Below are 17,618 nucleotides of genomic sequence, written 5' to 3' on the forward strand. Positions count from 1 at the left end.
CGTCCCTGCCGTTCTCTTCCTGCCAGTGACCATAACATGCAAGAACTAAGGCCATGGCGCAGGAAAGAAAAGCACCAACAGAATACTTGTCCTTTTTTATGGCACATAGTCACTGGATCACCCTAATACTTGCACCACCTTGCCTGCATTCTTAACATTTCTTCCTGTAAAAACATGCATATTTCAATCCAAGAGATGGCAGCCAAGGTGCTTCTGCAAACTCCTCTTGTCACATAACACCGGCCCTTCCCCTCTTTGGACCTCACTGGTTCCCTCCATCGCGAAAACTCACCCAATTCATCGCAGAGAAAATCCCTGGCCGGAGACCTCAAAGAAGCCGCCTTTCCGAGTTGAGGCCGTGTTGTCAAAACCGCGGCCACAATTGGACCTCCACACACGGTGCAAAGCTGGCACCTGCTACATGAGGCACTTTGACCGGCACGAGACCGATTCTTTATTCAGTCCGTAATAAAATATGCGTCTCTCAAAGACGGACACACCAAATGTTTCCCTCCGGGGAGGGGGACCAGAAAGGCACGACGTCTTCCCTCAGGACGCGGCGTGGTACTTGACGAAGGCCACGGCAGCCAGTTCCTTGCAGAACTCTTCGATGACAATAAGGGCCTCCAGGACCGATGACTCTTCGCCGAGTGCCGCGTCGTCGCCACCATCGCCCAGCAGCGCGCTCCGCGTGAGCACCAGCTTCCGCCGCAGACTGTCCGTGCCTCTCACGGCCACCTGGATCTCCTCCACGACCTTAAGCAGTGAGGTGAACAGCGAGCGTGCCCCGGGTGCCAGCGGAAGCAGCGGGTTCAGCAGGTACTCGTGGAGGTTGGGGTGCGCGAACAGCGCCAGTCGCGACACCAGCGAGGTGACCAGAAGGTTGACGTCGTACGGCTGTCGGTGCATCTTCTCGATGGTGTCCAGGACGAATGCCAGGAAGGGCCCCTCCTGGAAGCCCCTGTGGTCGGCCTCGGGCTGTGAGTCCGAGCTCTGGTCATCTTCGGCGCTCGTGTGCTCTTCGCACAGTGGCTCGCTGGGCCAGTCCCAGGCTTCGCTGACTGCCAGTGCCTCCTGGTACTGGCGGTGGGCGTCCGCGATGTAGGCGTCGTAGCCAGTGTCCTCGCAGGACTTGATCTCGTCGGGGAGGAGCAGGAGGAAGCAGTTGAGGATGCGGTGGATGCGGGCCGGTGCGAAGGTGCGGCTCACGGGGGACGAGCCCGGGGACACGTCGAAATCGTTCGGGTCGCCGCCGCCACCGTCGTCGTCGCTCAACTCTGGCACCTCGCCGGCAGCGCCGTGGTAGCCGCGCCCCACCAGGTGTCCCAGCACAAGGCTGTCCAGGATGTCCCTGGACGGTCGCTGGAGCAGCTCTTCGAACACCTGGGTGAATGACAACGAACTGTGCGGTCAAACCCAGGAAACTCCTTGTACAGGAAGCTAGCCAGCCCATTGGGGCCGACTAACTTGTGGCTGTATAAACATACAATGCAACAATTATTGTACTGGGACGCCTGGTAGCTGTGTCCAACGAGGTATCCCAGCACTCGACCGTCCAAGACGTTCCTGGACAGTCGAGCGCATTCATAAAGCTGGAGCAGCTCTTCAAACTCCTGGAGGGGAAAAAAACCCACGAACACGCATACTAAATGCGCAAGTCACGAGACATTCGCCGCACTTGATTGGTTTAGCCAATGAAAGAACACGTACAGGGTGATGACGAATGCCATGAGATCGCATTTTGATGCTGTCCGATTGGTCCCACTCGCTCGTAGCGTCGGCTGTAGCATCGATTTAACGGGAAGGCGAAGTGTAGAGATTGCTCGTCATCTGCTCTGGTCGGCTTATGCACTGGCCAATTGATCGTCAACATCGTCTAAGTTTCCAGACAATGTCAAGAACTAAAATTAACTTGGCAAAATATTAGGATGGCAGCTACTGTGATAAAAGAAAACCAGGGTCTTGTACTCCCGATGGGATCACGGGATTATTGTGTCTGCCACGTGTCTTTGTGCCGTGACCGCAGAGTACTATGGCACTTGTGCCGCTCCCGTCAACCTTCACCACCTCTCACGAGCATGCGTGCGTCGAGCTTGACCATTCTGCACCGGAGCGCTAGGAGCAGCAGCTGACCTGGGGGAGCGCCTGGGCTAGCGCAAAAGGTACGCAAATTATACTCAGGATTATTACAGGTCAACCTTCTTTGTCTTAATTGTAAATTGACCTCTAATTTAAAAAAAAAAAAAAAAAAAAAACTAGGCTAAGAAAGAGAGAGGAAAAAAAAAACCACTATACTACATTTGAATAAATATGGTAGTAACTGCAGTAAAGTTGACATTTGGGCTAGTTGGTAGTCTAACATAATGAGGTATTTAGGATGAGGTATCTTGTCCTTCTTTCTACCTTGTGCGCTAAATACCTCAATATGGTAGTAACGGTGCGGCTGTCGATCGAAACAGCAGCGAATTTGGACCTAACCCTGCTTCCGATGCAACTAAAGAGCAGTGTCACTTTTAAAACACAAGTGTAGGCTTTCATAATATTTGTGGGTAATTGTTTTTGCAGTTAATGATATTAGAGTCGAGTTTGGTAGATTCGTAGAACTTGGGGGAAGCGTTTCTATTGAAAGACATGTCAGCGGATATGCTGATTCTTGCTGGAATTTTACAGAAATTGTATCTCTAGGCTAAATAACTACTGAGTGTAAAATGGGGAAGGGAAAGTGGCTTTATCCCCAACTGAAATGTTGCGCTATAATTCATTTTTCAACCATTTTTAATACCAATTGTAAATGGGACCTACTCTGACCAGAGCCTTATTTCTAAGGAAAAGGTTATAGGTTTTTTTTGCACTCTATCTATCATGTTACAAAAGGTATTAATTAAAAAGAAAAATTCCGAGGACACCTAAGCACTTCATACGAATTGTGAATGCGAAGGCATGAATGTCGTTCTTCCGCTCCCTTAGTTCGTCTGCGGCGTACTGGCGTGAACGGCCATGTTTCACTACTGCCGAGGTTGCGGCTGAGCGCGCACTCTCGTGAAGCGGCCGCCAATAGCCATCTAGGAGCCATTGTGCTAAGCAAATGGGAGAATGGGCATTTCTTTCGTCTTTTTTTGGAATTACAGATGCCACCGGCTGCGCTCCATGGGATAGCTAATGCTTTCGCATTAATACGCTCCGGTATCAAAGAGGAACCTCAATCATTATCATAGATGAACTGATTTAGAGATGCAATCACTTTTTCATTTTCAAGTGATGTGTTAAGAGGTGTTGGCATTTGCTCCAAAAGTAGCAGCGGCTGCTCTAAACCAATACTTTTTTGCCTGCTACAGAACCTGCTACAAAAGTTCAAATGCCACTTCCATCACTGCTCCTGACATCGTCGACATCGTCTGGACATTCGTACAATGACAGGGCCAGTGCAGTTGAAGAGCATTTTCTACACTTTGTTTCATCGTCTCAAGTCAAAGCGCAGGCGACGGTATGAGTCAACAAGGTCGATCAACCAGCGTCGAAAGTGTGACATCATGGCATTCGTCATCTACCTGTATGTGTTCTTTCATTAGCTAAACTAATCAAGCGCTGAAAATGCACCTAGACTTGCACTTTTAGCTTGCGTGTTTGTGACTATTCATGTGTTTGAATCTTTAACTGTGCTCTGACCTAAGATAAAACAAACTATACCGTGGATAAAAGACGCCGTGAAATGCATATTTGTACTGCCTTTCATTTTTTTATACTTCTCGAAACACCAAAATTGACCAACAATAAAATATTTATAATTTTTGCAGGAAAGCCCACCTCTGCCTGGGTGTGGCGCAATCCTTAGCAAAAATTTCGCTTTGGCACAAGACGTAACAGACGTTCGTTGATGCTGCAAATGGTGCAACACTTCCATCACTGTTGAGAATTTCTTTTGCATACTAGCTTTGAGGGTAATGAGCTCAAAAGTGACATAAGGCTCCTAGTTTCCAGCTTACTTGCCATAGAGGAAGTGCACCAGCTCACCTAGAAAATCGACAGTCTTTCCCCCTTCAGTTTTTGGGTCAGCAAGGTCTAGAAAATGGGCATGCATCCGCCCTAGGGGCTCTTGGACTAGACTGGATTGTGGCAGCTTAACCCTTTGTGTCAAGCGATCACACTGCAAAACATTCACATAACTTGCTGATCTAACTGCCTACTTCCATGTGGACGGGCATTCTACAACCAACCAATGACCTGTAGCATTACTGCAATTCACACGTTTTTGTCTCACTATATCAATATCAATGTAATATGAACAGAAAAATAATAAGACGTTCTATGACTATTTGCCATTTAGAAGTTGATATACCATATCAAGCTCGTTCGGCACATTACCCTCTGCGTGCGAGATTGAAGTAGATATGTAACAGATGCATTCCGACTGCATCGTTGGCAACAAACCGAGCCACGGGTGCGGTAGTGCATAGAGTTTGCAGTGATGCGATTGCTGCGCCATTAGCGCCAAACGGCTTACCCTGCCACGTCCTACTACATTTAGCCCAAATGTGAGGAATTTGCCCCAGCGTTGTGCCAAAGCTCGATTTCACTTTATTAGTTACTGAAAATATGATGGTTGCGGCACTGCTACAGATCCGGGTTGTTATGGTAGTCTTGTGCAAATTTTCAGAACTATCGATTCTAGCCCCAAAAAACATATATACTTTCCTATTTGCCCTCTTTATCAGCATCAAACACTTGGAGCACTCGGAATTTTCGCAATATCTCTTAAGTTCCTAATCTGCTCAGGCGTGCAAGTTAGCTTTGTTGAGTTCGCTTCTCACCACGCTCTTGTGTACTGTAGTGAAGGGTAACCGCAATGCAAGCATCGCAATTTTGCTTATTTTGCTTCGCCACAGGGCATCCGAGAGCTGAAGGGAAAGCACTCCCCCAAGAGCAGGACATTATATCCGCAAGCGTCGGGTTTATTAAAAAAAAAAAAAAACTTTGTCTTAGTTGTAGTAAAAAATTCTTGAAATATACTGTAGCTATTATTTATGACAGACTGCGGTATTCTACAATATATTTTTCAAATTTGTGATTTAGCGAGAGTACTCGCAAGAAAATTTTTTGTATGAACTGCTCTATAGGTTTATTTTTATTTAAACTCCGTTCTGTGGTTATTACCTTTATACATGTTTTATTTGTTTGAAGTACCCTCGATGGAATAAATTAAGACTAAATTAGGTGAAGCTGTAGAAGGAAGCTTGGGAATAATAACCTGAACAAATTTGGCTGGATTGTTTTAGGAAGGCATACTCATACTTATCGCTCACATGCCAATCTCTGTTACTGAGGTTCTACATACAAAATATCATTAATTTTTACAATTTAATAACAAGTAATTTTTTTTTAATCTGAATTAAGAATTTCTGTTTTATTACAACAATCAGAACTTAAATGAGAGATTGATTTGTGTGCTCAAGATCATTTTAACGTTATTTTAGTGGAATATACTATTTGGTTTACATTTCATTTTGTACCTAAAATGACCATCCACAGCAGCCCAGAATGTCCTTCATCGATCAGCATTTTGTTGCCATGCGTAATGAATCTATGTGCTACTAAACAGCTAGTTCTGTGTTTAAGGAAGTCGAACCTGCCATTGCACAAGAGTGTAAAGGCAAAGCATGAACATTTGTTAGTTGTATTGGCCAACATAAAAATCATTCACAGTGGCATGAATAAAAATAAAGTGTGAGCTTCTGTACTTTTTGCTGCTCCTTAATTGACTTGGCTGCTCCAAAAGATGCTACAATATGACTCGATTCAGTCGCATCACAGAGTTTGCTCGGGAATGCTTCTAAAATTTGACCTAGTCAAAAAGATAGGCCCTTGGCAGATACCTGCAGGGTTGCCAGCAACAGCTGCGGCGACGCCTCCGGGTCGCGACCGCGCTCAATGAGCGCGTCTTTGAGGGACGGCCTCTCCGCGTCACCCAGCAGGAAGGCGCCGAAGGCTGCAACCAGGGGCGCCGAGGTGACGTTGCGCAGGCACGTCGTGACTAGAGTGATTTCGAAGAGGAAGGCCTCCTCCGTCTGCGCGTCCGCAAAGTCCCTCCGGAGCACCCCGCAGAGGAAGTCCTCCGCAAAGGTCTGCCCCAGCCGGGCCCCGATGATGGCGTGGGACAGCTCCACCAGCGTGTCGACGAACCCGAGCCACTTGAAGAAGCAGAGCAGACGACGCTTCCCCGGCGCCAAGACCGGCTGCGCCTCCGCGTCTCCCGCAGCGTCCGAGCTCCAGAAGGCTACGGCTTCGTCAATGTCCGCGGCGTGGAGGCTGCGCGGGACGGCCGTGTAAAGGCGCATCAGGTGGCGCACGACGCACGTGCACACGTCCGAGCGGCCGACGACGTAGCGTGCCACGTCGTCGGCCACGTTGGCCATGCACAGGATGAGGCACTCCGCGGCCAGGGTGGACACGTCCGAGTCGGCGCACTCCATGAGCGTCAGCAGGGCCTTCAGCAGGGAGGAGGGGCCCTCGGCCCCCCCCTGGGGGTCTCCGGGGGACGAGAGGAAGCAGTTGAGCAGGCCGGGGTCCGTGCGGATCTTCTGGCACACCACGTTGAGGAAGTGCACCTGCGGTAGATTGGGGGCGGGAGCGTTCGACGGCGCTTTGGGGGCTTTCGGCAGCCTCCAATTTCCAACAGGGGTTGGCTTTTTTTTTTTTTTTTCTTGCTTCGCATGCTTATTATTAGTTTGAAATAAAAGAAACAAAAAGTTCCCTCAATTTCATGACTAGAAACAACCTCAGAAATAGCTCCGCCTTTAATCCCTCTCACAAACTCAAACTTGCCAAACTCAACAAATATGCTCACTCGCCGAGCTAGCGCCCCTCACCCAACCTCAAACACGAGACTCAAGAACTGGCTCACCCTCACGTCACATCTGAGAGTGTGTGAGGCAAGGGGGTGCACTTGTGAGCGAGTTTTGCCGAGGTATGGTTCTCGGTGTCCTTGTCGGACCATCCTGTTGTCCTTCGTAACATCGGCCTTTTCCGAGTCCCTTGGAAACGAGCAATCGGCTAAAAGTATATGATTTCTACACTTTCATGAAACAAAAAAGCACACTATGTAAAAAGTATGTTGGAAGTATATTTCGCCCCTAAGTTGTACACACTCGAAGTACATTTTTCAGTGCACTTTCGTTTTAGTGCACAACCAACTTGGTGCCGCTTTTGAAGCGGCAGTATCTGACGGAAGCAGCATGCTTATGTTACATGTTGATGAAAAATCCGACCACACTTTATATTATATGGTCCGAGTTTCCCAGCTCGCAATTCATGTACGAGCAACTTAGGACTTTCTGACATACCCACTGTTTCGTTGTGTGTCTCACCCCTAAGTTGTACATACTCAAAGTTCATTTTTTATATGCTATTAATAGTGAGTTTAAAGTATACTTTCTGAAGTATCGCAAAATTTGTATACTTTTCACCAAGGCCTGCCTGTCCTCTGGATCTTCTCGGTCGTTCGTCACTGCACTCGATGAGAAAGAGAAAAGCTGCACAAAATCTCGTTCTTTTGTCAAATCCAAAAATACTGTTTTAAATAATGGTACTGTCACAGGCTGATAACGTTGCATATTTGACGAAATATATTGCTGTTGGTAAAATTTTGCAGGAATCACAATTCACAGTTGACTGATCACCGGGACTCACATAGGCAATACATTCTCAGCATCAACTTCTTACAAACAGTTTTTTTCTATGTGAAATAGATTGCTATGAACTATGCCATTTATGGCTTGAAGGCGAGTAGTTTGCATAGGCAAAAGTGGAAAAAGTTTTGACTAATTCATGTGAATTCAAGCTTAGGCAGAATGCAAGAAGAAAAGTAGGAAAAGACGCTCCACTTTTGTACTCACTATTTTTGCACTATCTGCTTTTCAGGTACAAGCTCATGTGTACACTCTACTGAGAAAGCCTGCCTGCAGGGCATCAGACGTAAGATCTGAGGACCTGCAGAACTGAAAAAATGTGCAAATTGCCCAATAGTTTGCATCGTTGGACACAATTCAAGATGGCGTCTTGTCCCCCTTCTCCAGCACCCTATTATCTATAAAATAGTTGTTTTTGTTGCGACAGCACCGATCCTGTATTAAACGTCGAGGAGGGCCCTGATACGGGCTGGGGGGTTCCATCGATTTAAGCTCTGCGCCAAGTGACAACACATACTGCAGCCGCATACCTTGGCAATACAGTGGAGAACTCGCATCCAACCTTGCTCCATTACATTGCAAGATAACTTCATTTGCCCCTCTTTGAATTGCAGTTTCCTTCAGCATAACCACAGTGAGAGTTAAAAAGAATGGTGATAGACAAATTTTGTTTTTCTTTTATTCATTCTGTTTAAATGTATGTTTCTAAGTATGAGCAGCCATAAACCCTTTTTCATATATAATCGCAAAGTGTACTCGCCTACCTCTGAAGATTTGTGCCGGCAGATTGGTTTGTCTGCTCTGCCCACCTGGCAAGGTAACTTGCTAATGTGGCAGACTGTCACTGAATGCAGCTCTCCGCTATACGCACACGGGAAACCTAGCCACCAAACGTCCGTAGTTCCAAGATTTATGTGGACGCTTTCCAAGAAGCAACCAAAGGCCAACCCACAGTTGGAGAGCGGGTTATGTATCGAGAAAGGGGCTTGTTTGCTCTTCTATTGTTGAACACGGAAGGAAAGGAAACAATTTAAAGCACAGCCAGAGATGTCTCGCAGGAAGTCCGTGCTCAATTTTCCGAGGAAGAAAATCCACTCAATTCCCCCCTCTCTCAGGCTGAGAGGGTTACGAAGGAAGGGATTAAGCCAACACGCCTTAGATAGAAAAACTGTAGTACTGGATTTGCTACATCACCTAGGCGAGGCCAGTGTGGGATATACATTGGACACGAGTGCTGAGTCGGCGTTCGGCTGGGAGTCGTGTCCTCGTCGACCAAGCACAAATCACAGTCGGACGGTGACACAGCACTTGCGTCCCATCCATTGTCCCACGCGGTCCCCCAGAAGGTAACATACAAATTCTAGTGCCTTGCTATCTCGGAGGCGTCATCAAACCCCTGAGGGGAGGTTGCCTAAAGGAGAGAGAGGGCGCGGGATAGGATAAGAGAGCGCAAGTGGAAAGCCTTTCAAGGAGCTTTGATAAGACCTCGCGAATGAACGGCACTAATCAAACTGAAAGCGCGCGTAGATGATTGTGACTGAGATCCGAACCTGCACTGGCTACTGGCCTTCGGAGTGTTTCGCTCTTCCAGCCTGCGAGAGAGGTTGTGCTGGTGCTATCGCACTCCTGTCCATTTCTGCCTCCTGGCGCTTCTACTGGTGCCTCACACGGGCAGCGCCAGAACAGGGTTTGCACAAATGTCTTGCACCATAAATAATGGTCCACTCCTTGGGCCGTACGCAGGAGTGACGATTTGCATTTGCTTTCAGATAACTTTTCTCCAGCTGCAATAAATTCTCAGCTTGATGTCGCTTTTGGCATGAAAATGTATGCAGCCTCTAGACAGAAAATTACCATTGTCAGTTCATGTTACTGGTAATAATGATAAAAAATTTTGTGTATCTTCACTCCTAGGCGTGCTGTGGGAGTCCAGTGCGCATACTGAGCGCAAACAAACTTCATTGCAGATTGCAGAACGCAGTTTGCACGAGCATGACGGATGGGGTGCAAAAGAAACACAGAGTACAGCAGGTTCCATTACAGCCTTCTGGTTGCAAAAAAAAAAAAAAATTATGAGGGAAGGACTAGCAATGATGGATGGAAGGATGTTAATGGCTATACCCTTTGTAACGGGCGGTAGCTTGCGCCACCTAGCCTAAGTCTAAAAAGACAAAAATGTGATTCCAACCTGCCCTTTTAAGACCAATGTTTCTCCCCCTAACTATCACCAGGCAGTGTGGGATATCACCAGGATGACCCTTGGGGGATCGGGCAAAAAGTCTAAAAACATCACCCCCCTGCCTCTTCCCCCCGGCGAGGGAGTCGCCAATTTTCCTCTGGTCAAACCTTGTCGGCGTTACCCCAGCACCGGACCCACTGGGAGACAGGGTTGAGACTTTGGGCCAGAGCCACGCGGGAGGGAGTCCCAATTGTCCTCTGTTTGCTTATGTTAACCGTGTATGCCACAACCTGGCAAACCCTATAATTCATCTGCAGTAGACTACACCACAACACGCACCAAACAGTATTCGAGGGAAGGTGCTTTGCCCACCGCTCTTCCGGCCGTCGAATTTGTCGGGAAAGAGAATGGAGCCAGCTTAGGCTCACGAAACGCTTTAACTTTTTGTAACAAGGATAAGAAAGCACTCATAGACATTCCGCCACCTCTACGGGTGGCGTCTCTGGTTTACGCCCAAGATGTTGCCTGCATACATTTTATACACTGGTTAGTGTATTCACTGGATGCCATATTTGAGGGCGATATTTAGAGCGCATGCTCAGAACGAGCTTGCATTATTAGGCTGCTAAGACCAGCGATCTTGAAGGTGCAGAATGAATGTCGCAGAAGAACTGCGGGAGCTTGCCCTCAGCACAAGCTCAACAGTAGCGCACACAGCTATGACTGCCAGTGAATACTCCCTATACTGAAAGCGCCACCCATATAGGTGGTGAAACATCTATTGGTATTTTTTTATCCTTGTTTATGAACAGGAGCAAACTTCCCACAATGACTTCAAAATGATTTTAGAATATTTTTCGAAACTATGCAGAGTGCAAATTCATCTGCTTTCTGCATAGAGATTGTGATGATGTCAGAATGCCAAGCCCTTATACATCCCTTGCACTGATATCACATCATCCATTTCGCACCACAACTGAAGAGAGAGTGGGGAAAGCTGCTTTTGTACAAATTTTGAGTGACGGGTTAATCTTCTATACTCTTCTAGAGGGAGAATAGCGACTTCTAGGCAAGACTGGAACACACGAAGGAGAGTTCCGGTGAGAGGAGAGTTCCTTCTTCCCCTCTTCTCTTGTGGTTGCCCGAGAGCTGACGGGACGACGTCAGGTGCAAGGCATGTATTGGCTGATTGAGAAAAATAGTGGGTAGACCTCAAGGCATCTAGCATTGAGGTCTACCCGCTACCCTTTCAATCAAAGCCAATCGGAGCTCGGCATTGTTCTTACGTCACCACACCTCCTGCGCAAGAAGCAGACGACTTGCACTCCGCATAGTCTGCTGCAGGTAGGGAAGCACCCCCCACAAAGCTCTCTACTCATCATGATTGGTAGTTTCCCCCTCTCCAACGTTTGCTCTGCTAAAAACAAAATACAGGGGATTGGAGGAGCTTGTCTCGCTTTTCTTAACCTGCAGCAAACTATTGGTTCGTTTGATCCGCGTGTGCGACGACGCCGAAAGTATTTGTGTCACGTGTTCCGTGCAGGCTATACACCGAGGTAGTGTCCCTCGAGCATGCACCTGCAAAGGAGGCGAGGTGTGGCCAAATCGAATATGTCCTGCGCTCACTGAAGCAGACGCAGCTAACACCTAATTGACAGCTGAACGTCCAGCACGTTGGCAGCTCGTTTCGATTAGAAGCACGGTCGATCAAGAGTCACTCGACCTCACGTGGCGCTAAAATAGCGGACGGCACGCACCTCGTCTCGCTCGGTAGGAGCCGCCAGCACTTCTCCGCACAGGCCGACCAGCTTGTGCACGGCCGTCGAGACAGCCATCTGCGGCAGCAGCGCCTGGCCGCTGCTCGCGAGCAGACGGCTCACGAACTGCAGCACGCAGCGCTTGATGCCTGGCGGAGCGTCGGCCCGGGCCAGCGCACTCATCTGGTCGAGCATCCGACGCTGCAGCAACTGCTCAAGGCACGGTCCCAGGGAGTCCGATCCCAGCTCGGCCTCCTCCTGCTCGAGCAGCTTGGACATCTCCTCCAGTCGGCCGGGCAGGCCCGTTAGCTCGATGGGCTTCTGGCTGGACGAGTGACGGTCCGTGTAGAAACGCATCACGCACTGCCAGTGCCACACAAACTCCTCGCTGAGAGGCAGCGGAGGCGCCAGGGCGTCCACGGCGTTGGACAACGCCGTCGCCAGCCGAGACAGCATCGCTCGGCGGCGCTCAGCGAGCGGAGGGTCCTCTTAGACGCATGGCTCGGGCCCGGGGTCCCCCCTTCTACGCCGTCCGCGCGGCACCCGTACGAGCGCGCACGTAGATGAGAGACGCGGCAGGTGCCGAAATCGTCGACGCTGGACAGTTCGAAACCACCATGTTTACCGGATGTGGCCGCCCGGGCTGCGGGATCGCGTTTCCGCAACACAATTTTATAACCCAAGAAATTCCTATTGAAACATTTTATGAAGACGCAAAATAATATATGTATGTTTATCAAATAATGGACGCTTTGCGTAAAATTATTTTTGAGGGGCGCATACTTGGACATTCGCCGCGGGGCTGCCCTGGCACCTCATTAATGGCTTTCGCCTTCCCATATTGCTTGTTGTGTGTCGCCGTCGTCGTCGATTTTGTGTGAGGTGCACGACTTCCCCGCAAAGGATTTCTCGTCTTGATCCGTCGACGGGGACACGGCACGGTGAGTACCGCCTCTTTATCAAGATGGCGACGGGCGTGGAGCGCCAGAGCTATAGCCTTCCGAATCGGACGTTTGTTTGGGAGGGAGGGGGTGAAGCTTCAAGGAGGGCATTCCTGCTAGGCCGAGCCGAGTGCAACCGAGCCACCGAGCGCCGTCGGCGGAAGTCACTCGTTTGCATGGCATAACTCGGCCCGACACGGCCGCCGAATCGTCCGGACCGTGTCCGAGGGTCCCCCGGGACCTCGACGGGCCTCCGGGTCAGTCGGGGTGTTCGGTGAGCCCGAGTCCGCTCGAGGCGCCTCGCCGAAGAGGGGCGTGGATAGCCGTCCGCCGGTTGTCCCACTGCTTTTGCCGCATTCTTCGCCACGGGCACTTTTTTCCGCCTTTCGAACGCGGCTCATTAGGGGGAAGCGAGCAGTGACGTTCGGTGCGGCGGCCGCTTTGCTGCGTTCAGAAGGGGAGGCTCGGTCAAGCGGAAACCTCTATCTCGCGACCGCTTTCTACGGCGTTCTTCGGGGCGCCCCTATTTTTCTTCCAAACGCAAGCAGCAGCGGCACTGGGAGGAGTGAATTCCGTCGTTGGAGGGTTCAAGGTCGAGACGATTTGAACACTCCCCAACAAATGGTTGATTACCTGCTCGACCCGGAACCGCCCATGATCTCGCTTTCGCACCTTCGGTTGGGCGTGCGTCGTCGTCGCCGACCGAGCCACTTTGTTGACGACGGCGACGACGACGACGCCTTGGGCACGTCGCTCTTGTTTTTGTTTTCTCCCAGTCGGAAACCTTTTCTTTTTTTCTTCCTTTTTTCATCTCGGAAGATGATTTCCGTACGGCCCGTCGTCGCTCGCTCTGCTGGGGGCATGGCGTCTTGATCTTTTTAACACCGCGGTCCCGCTGACGGCGTCGGCGATGTCGGAGTCTTTTTTTCTGGCGATGAGGACGACCTCGTTTAATCTCTGTTGCGTGCGTGGTAGCGGATTGTCGCGGATAAAACGGTCAGCTCGGAGGGGGAAAGTTTTCGACCCGAATGGATCTATTTGCCGCTAGAGTTCCTCTTCAGAAACGACAAAAAATGAACTGGCCGCGAGCTTGCATCGGTCGATGTGCAAATGCTGCTTTAATTCGAATAGCACAGCGTCATCCTTAGCTTCAACGCTGCAAACAGTGCCTTTTTCTTGCGAGTTTGCCTAGCAATGGTGAAAGCTGTGAATCACGCAGCGCAGCACTGTTCGATTCGAATCACCGTCGCACACACGTTGTTTCGTGCCATTCGGTGCAGTTGCAAAGGAACGATGCCACACCGAAAACATGTCATGAGGAGAGTTCGTCCCAGCAGTAGCAGAGCTATCTAATACCGAGGTACAGGCGACTTCGGAATGGTTATAGTACACCCGGTTTCAACGTAACTTGGTCGGAGAGTGCAGTACAGGTAGAAAGGCCTTGCGTACCCGCGAGCAATGCAATCGACGGATGGGAATGGAATTTCCTCGAAGTGTGCGGATTGTATGTCGATATGTTGAGCCCCATACACCGGTTGGATATGATATCAAATATTTGCAGATTAGATGTCTATGGGAAGCTATTCGTAAATCAACAGGTTTTTTTTTCTCTTTTTTTTTTTTTTGGGGGGGGGGGGGGGGGGGATATATTTTATAACATACCGCCTCCCCCCTCGGAGCCCCTGGAAATGAGCTGAGCGAGTGGCGGCGGAGCAACTGCTCGTGGCACGTATGTTGCGCGTTTCCACAAAAATGGTTGGCGGTACTTGTAAGCGTAAATTTTATCCATAAAGTTTACCCCTTTGCCTGGCTACGTCACTGTCGTGAGATCAAGCCGAAAATGTTTTATGACGTATTGACGAGGTCTTCCAGTTAGTACGCCTTTGCAAGATCTTTATGCTTGCCGAAATACTACCAAAGGACTCAATGTCGCACAACAAATTTGCGGCACGATGATTGCTCATCAGTGCTGCCATCTCTTGACAAATTAGAGTGGTGCGGGTATAGTTACCGGGATAAAGGAAAGCAACGTGTTGGTTGATCCTTTATCCCCATCTCGTTCCCTCTTCGCGTGCGATGACCTCACAGTACACGGAGTATGTAAGAAGTAGTATATTGTCCGATGCATGTCTTAATAGATGATAAATTTTATGACCACCAAACACCGAAAATGTAGTGATCGAGAGCAAGCGAATAGGGAGCGAAGCAAATCTCGTGACTTCCCGAATCTTTTATGTCACTTTCGTCCGAGCTAGTCCAGTGGTTCCGGTTTCACTGCGTATGTTCTTAAAAAGCCCCTAAAAAGAAAAAAAGAAAAAAAATTTGACAGTTTGTTTGGGACGCGCATGTCAAAATATTAATTTTACGCGAAAAAAAAAAAATGTTTTAGCAATGTTGACGGCGGCGAGACGCGATTTAGTCCGTAGTCACCTTTCCACTTGCTTTCCCGGCATTTCGGGCTTGTTCAACACGCTTGTTTCGGGTGCGTGGAGGAGAGGTGGAAAGAGCGAATGACCGAAATGGTCATTCATGGACTTAGCGCGCAAAATTTCAAATAAATCTCGCCTTCAAAATTGCTCTACTTTTTTTTTTTTTTTTTTGCGTAAAATTTATTTTTTGGCACGCGTGTCCCAACTATTGTTTAAAAGAAAAATCTTTTTGGTTTTTTTTTTTTTTTTTAACACCTAATATGCGACTTTGCACCAAAGGGAATGAAAATCATTGAGCGATGTACGGACGTTATGGTGTTCGATTTTCGCGCTTCGACCTAAATGCGGTATTTTGGGGGAGGAAGGCCTAACTTTTAGCGCATTGTAGCCGACGCCACGTATCGAAGGGGGTTTCGATATTTATTGGGTGCATTGATGCGCATTAACAAACTTAGTCGCTATTCAAATACTAACACAAGGACAGGCAAAACGACACAACGTGTCATTTTGTCCTTTTAATGATGTCTGATGGCGACCGACGTGGCTCATCCTCTACCTAAATCGCTCAAAGTTATTTATTTGCCTTTATAATGTGTCAAATATAACACGAACCACCTTTGATTTGTTCGTCAAAAATTCGAAGGTTCGAGTGTTCGACACAAGTATGTGACGTCTCTATAGCTTTGATCGGTCCATCTGTGCGGTAGGCGTCAGCACAGCACGGAACTCGGTGCCCTGGACACCGTCGGAACGGGCACAGCTTGTGATCTCCGATCTTCTGCGACCTTCCAGTGGCCTTATTGCCCCTAGGCGACCGTCTTTTCGCCGAGCCTTTCGATCTGATACGGAATTTGGCTCGCATGATACTCCGGGTAGCATAATGTGTCTGTCCCTGCGCTTGGAATTAATGTTTTCCTCCAGTATTGCTGTGAAAAGTTGCGCAAGCCCGTGTGCACAAAAATGCCGCTCGAGCCTAGAATGCCGGCTTGCGAGTCGAACGTGAATTACAAGCACAGCCAGGGGTCATTTTGAGGAATTTGTGGGACGCTGGTCATACGCGGATAAAGACGGTGATGTAGCGCAGGGAACAAATAAACCATTTTTTATTAATTTTTTTATTTTTTATTTTTATAATTGTCAACAGTTAGTGTGGGATATCGCCAATAACCTTTGGGAAATCTGGCTGAAAAAAAAAAAAAAGGAGACAGCATAAAAGAAGGTGAATTGCACAAAACCGCGGATTTCTGGGCGGTGTGCGTATTTTACTTTATCGACCGTCGTTGCCCTTGCTGGGTAAAATATCGGATTATTGATCATATTTCCAGTTTCTTTTTTTTTTTTTTCTTTCCACATTGTCTTGCACTGTGACGTTGTGAGTGTAGCCCTGCGTGGCCTTGTAGGTTTCGAAGGCGCACCCATTCTGCCACCGAGCGGGCGGGTGCACGGTTCAATGGGCAGTGTAACGACGTTTGCTCCGGCTGTCTCTCGGAAACGCGGGCCAGAATTGTCTGGCGAAAATTGCCATTCTAAACAAAGTTAAAAACAAATGTGTGTCGTATTTTACTCGCAAATTACTTTCCGTTGCGTTGGGGAGTGTCGCTCTGCGTGTGCACAGCTTGGGTCGACAACCAAGGTGCACGGATCTGATCGGCGCCGATAGCTTGAAATCGTTCGTTTATTTTCAGTGTTTAGAAACAGCTTGGCGCTTCTCTAGTAGTGCAATTGTCGAACAAACATTGCGAACGGAAGAAAGTGAGAGAAATCAAGATGGGACAAACATTTCTTCAGGCTAAACACCAGTATGTCAACCAGGGTTGCGGAATGGGCAGCCCCATTCAGTTCCAACTGCATTCCGGTTGATTAAAGTTCCCGATAATTCCGTTCCTCTTGATTCCTAAGCGTGAAAAATGGCTCTTGACAGCTACATTGTGTTGCCGGCAGACGCAGCATAAAGCTGACGCTATCATACACGTAGGCAGCTGCAAAAACATTCTGCATAATTGTGTCGCTTTCATAGTTTCGTTGTCTAACTTGTGGTTTGTTTATTTTCTTCGCGAGAAAAATGCCTTACGCAAATCCATGACTCATAATAAACCACCTTTTTATATCTATATAAATATTGGTTTTAGTGATTCTCGTATGAAAGCACTTGTTCGCGTTTCATGGATTCACGAGCGACTATGACAGGCTTTCAGGGGAAAGACTCGTGCAAGCTAACGTTGACCCCGAGCGCTGTATACCCAAACATCTCGAACCGGCGATTTCTGAAAAAAAGATGGATTGCTCGTTATTTCTCGGTGTGCACGCGTTCCAGAACAATGTCGGACTCGAACGCAAGAAGCGTCCAATAAGTAAAGGCGTATGCAGAAACAAGAGGGCCCGTGAGCGTGAATTCGAACATTGGCAGTTCCTCGGAGGGAACAAACAACTAAAGGATCGTGGGAAAGTAGCGCCAGGCTCCCCGCATTGTCACCATTTTGGTTCATAGAATGAGCAATTTCTCCTTCCCCTTTCCATTCTTCGTGAGCCGATCTGAAGTTGCTGGCGGCGGATGGCTTTATCCAAACGTTTCTCGAATGCCGAGATTTTGTTCTCCACGCACCGGCGAAGCAAGCGCACATCTTCGCGCC

General features: G+C 48.6%; 2 protein-coding genes across 3 annotated transcripts in view; one reads left to right on the plus strand and one right to left on the minus strand.

Moving 5' to 3' along the window:
• Positions 1–436: 436 nt before the first annotated feature.
• Positions 437–12,265, minus strand: LOC8051145 (FHF complex subunit HOOK interacting protein 2A). The gene is made up of 3 exons (XM_002435402.4): positions 11,619–12,265; positions 5,871–6,602; positions 437–1,383 (listed from the first exon to the last, which is right to left on the minus strand). Exons 1-3 carry the CDS (start codon positions 12,072–12,074, stop codon positions 550–552), a joined length of 2,022 nt encoding a protein of 673 aa, XP_002435447.3. The 5' UTR covers positions 12,075–12,265; the 3' UTR covers positions 437–549.
• Positions 12,266–12,427: 162 nt separating this feature from the next.
• Positions 12,428–17,618, plus strand: part of LOC8051147 (protein kinase C and casein kinase substrate in neurons protein 1) — a 93,096-nt gene continuing 87,905 nt past the window's right edge. For both annotated transcript variants that reach the window (XM_040213288.3, XM_040213290.3), the window contains exon 1: positions 12,428–12,559. The gene's annotated coding sequence lies outside the window, so the exon portion shown is untranslated. The remainder of the gene's footprint in view (positions 12,560–17,618) is intronic.

Source organism: Ixodes scapularis, unplaced genomic scaffold (assembly GCF_016920785.2).
Source record: "Ixodes scapularis isolate PalLabHiFi unplaced genomic scaffold, ASM1692078v2 ptg002182l_1__unscaffolded, whole genome shotgun sequence".
Classification (NCBI taxonomy): domain Eukaryota; kingdom Metazoa; phylum Arthropoda; class Arachnida; order Ixodida; family Ixodidae; genus Ixodes; species Ixodes scapularis.

Excerpts from the sequence above, each read along its gene's own strand:
- LOC8051145 (XM_002435402.4), bottom strand. The coding sequence starts at position 12,074 with ATGCTGTCTCGGCTGGCGACGGCGTTGTCCAACGCCGTGGACGCCCTG. Across the intron at positions 6,603-11,618 it reads CTCCTACCGAGCGAGACGAG|GTGCACTTCCTCAACGTGGT; the intron begins GTGCGTGCCGTC and ends AATCTACCGCAG. Across the intron at positions 1,384-5,870 it reads TGTTGCTGGCAACCCTGCAG|GTGTTCGAAGAGCTGCTCCA; the intron begins GTATCTGCCAAG and ends TCATTCACCCAG.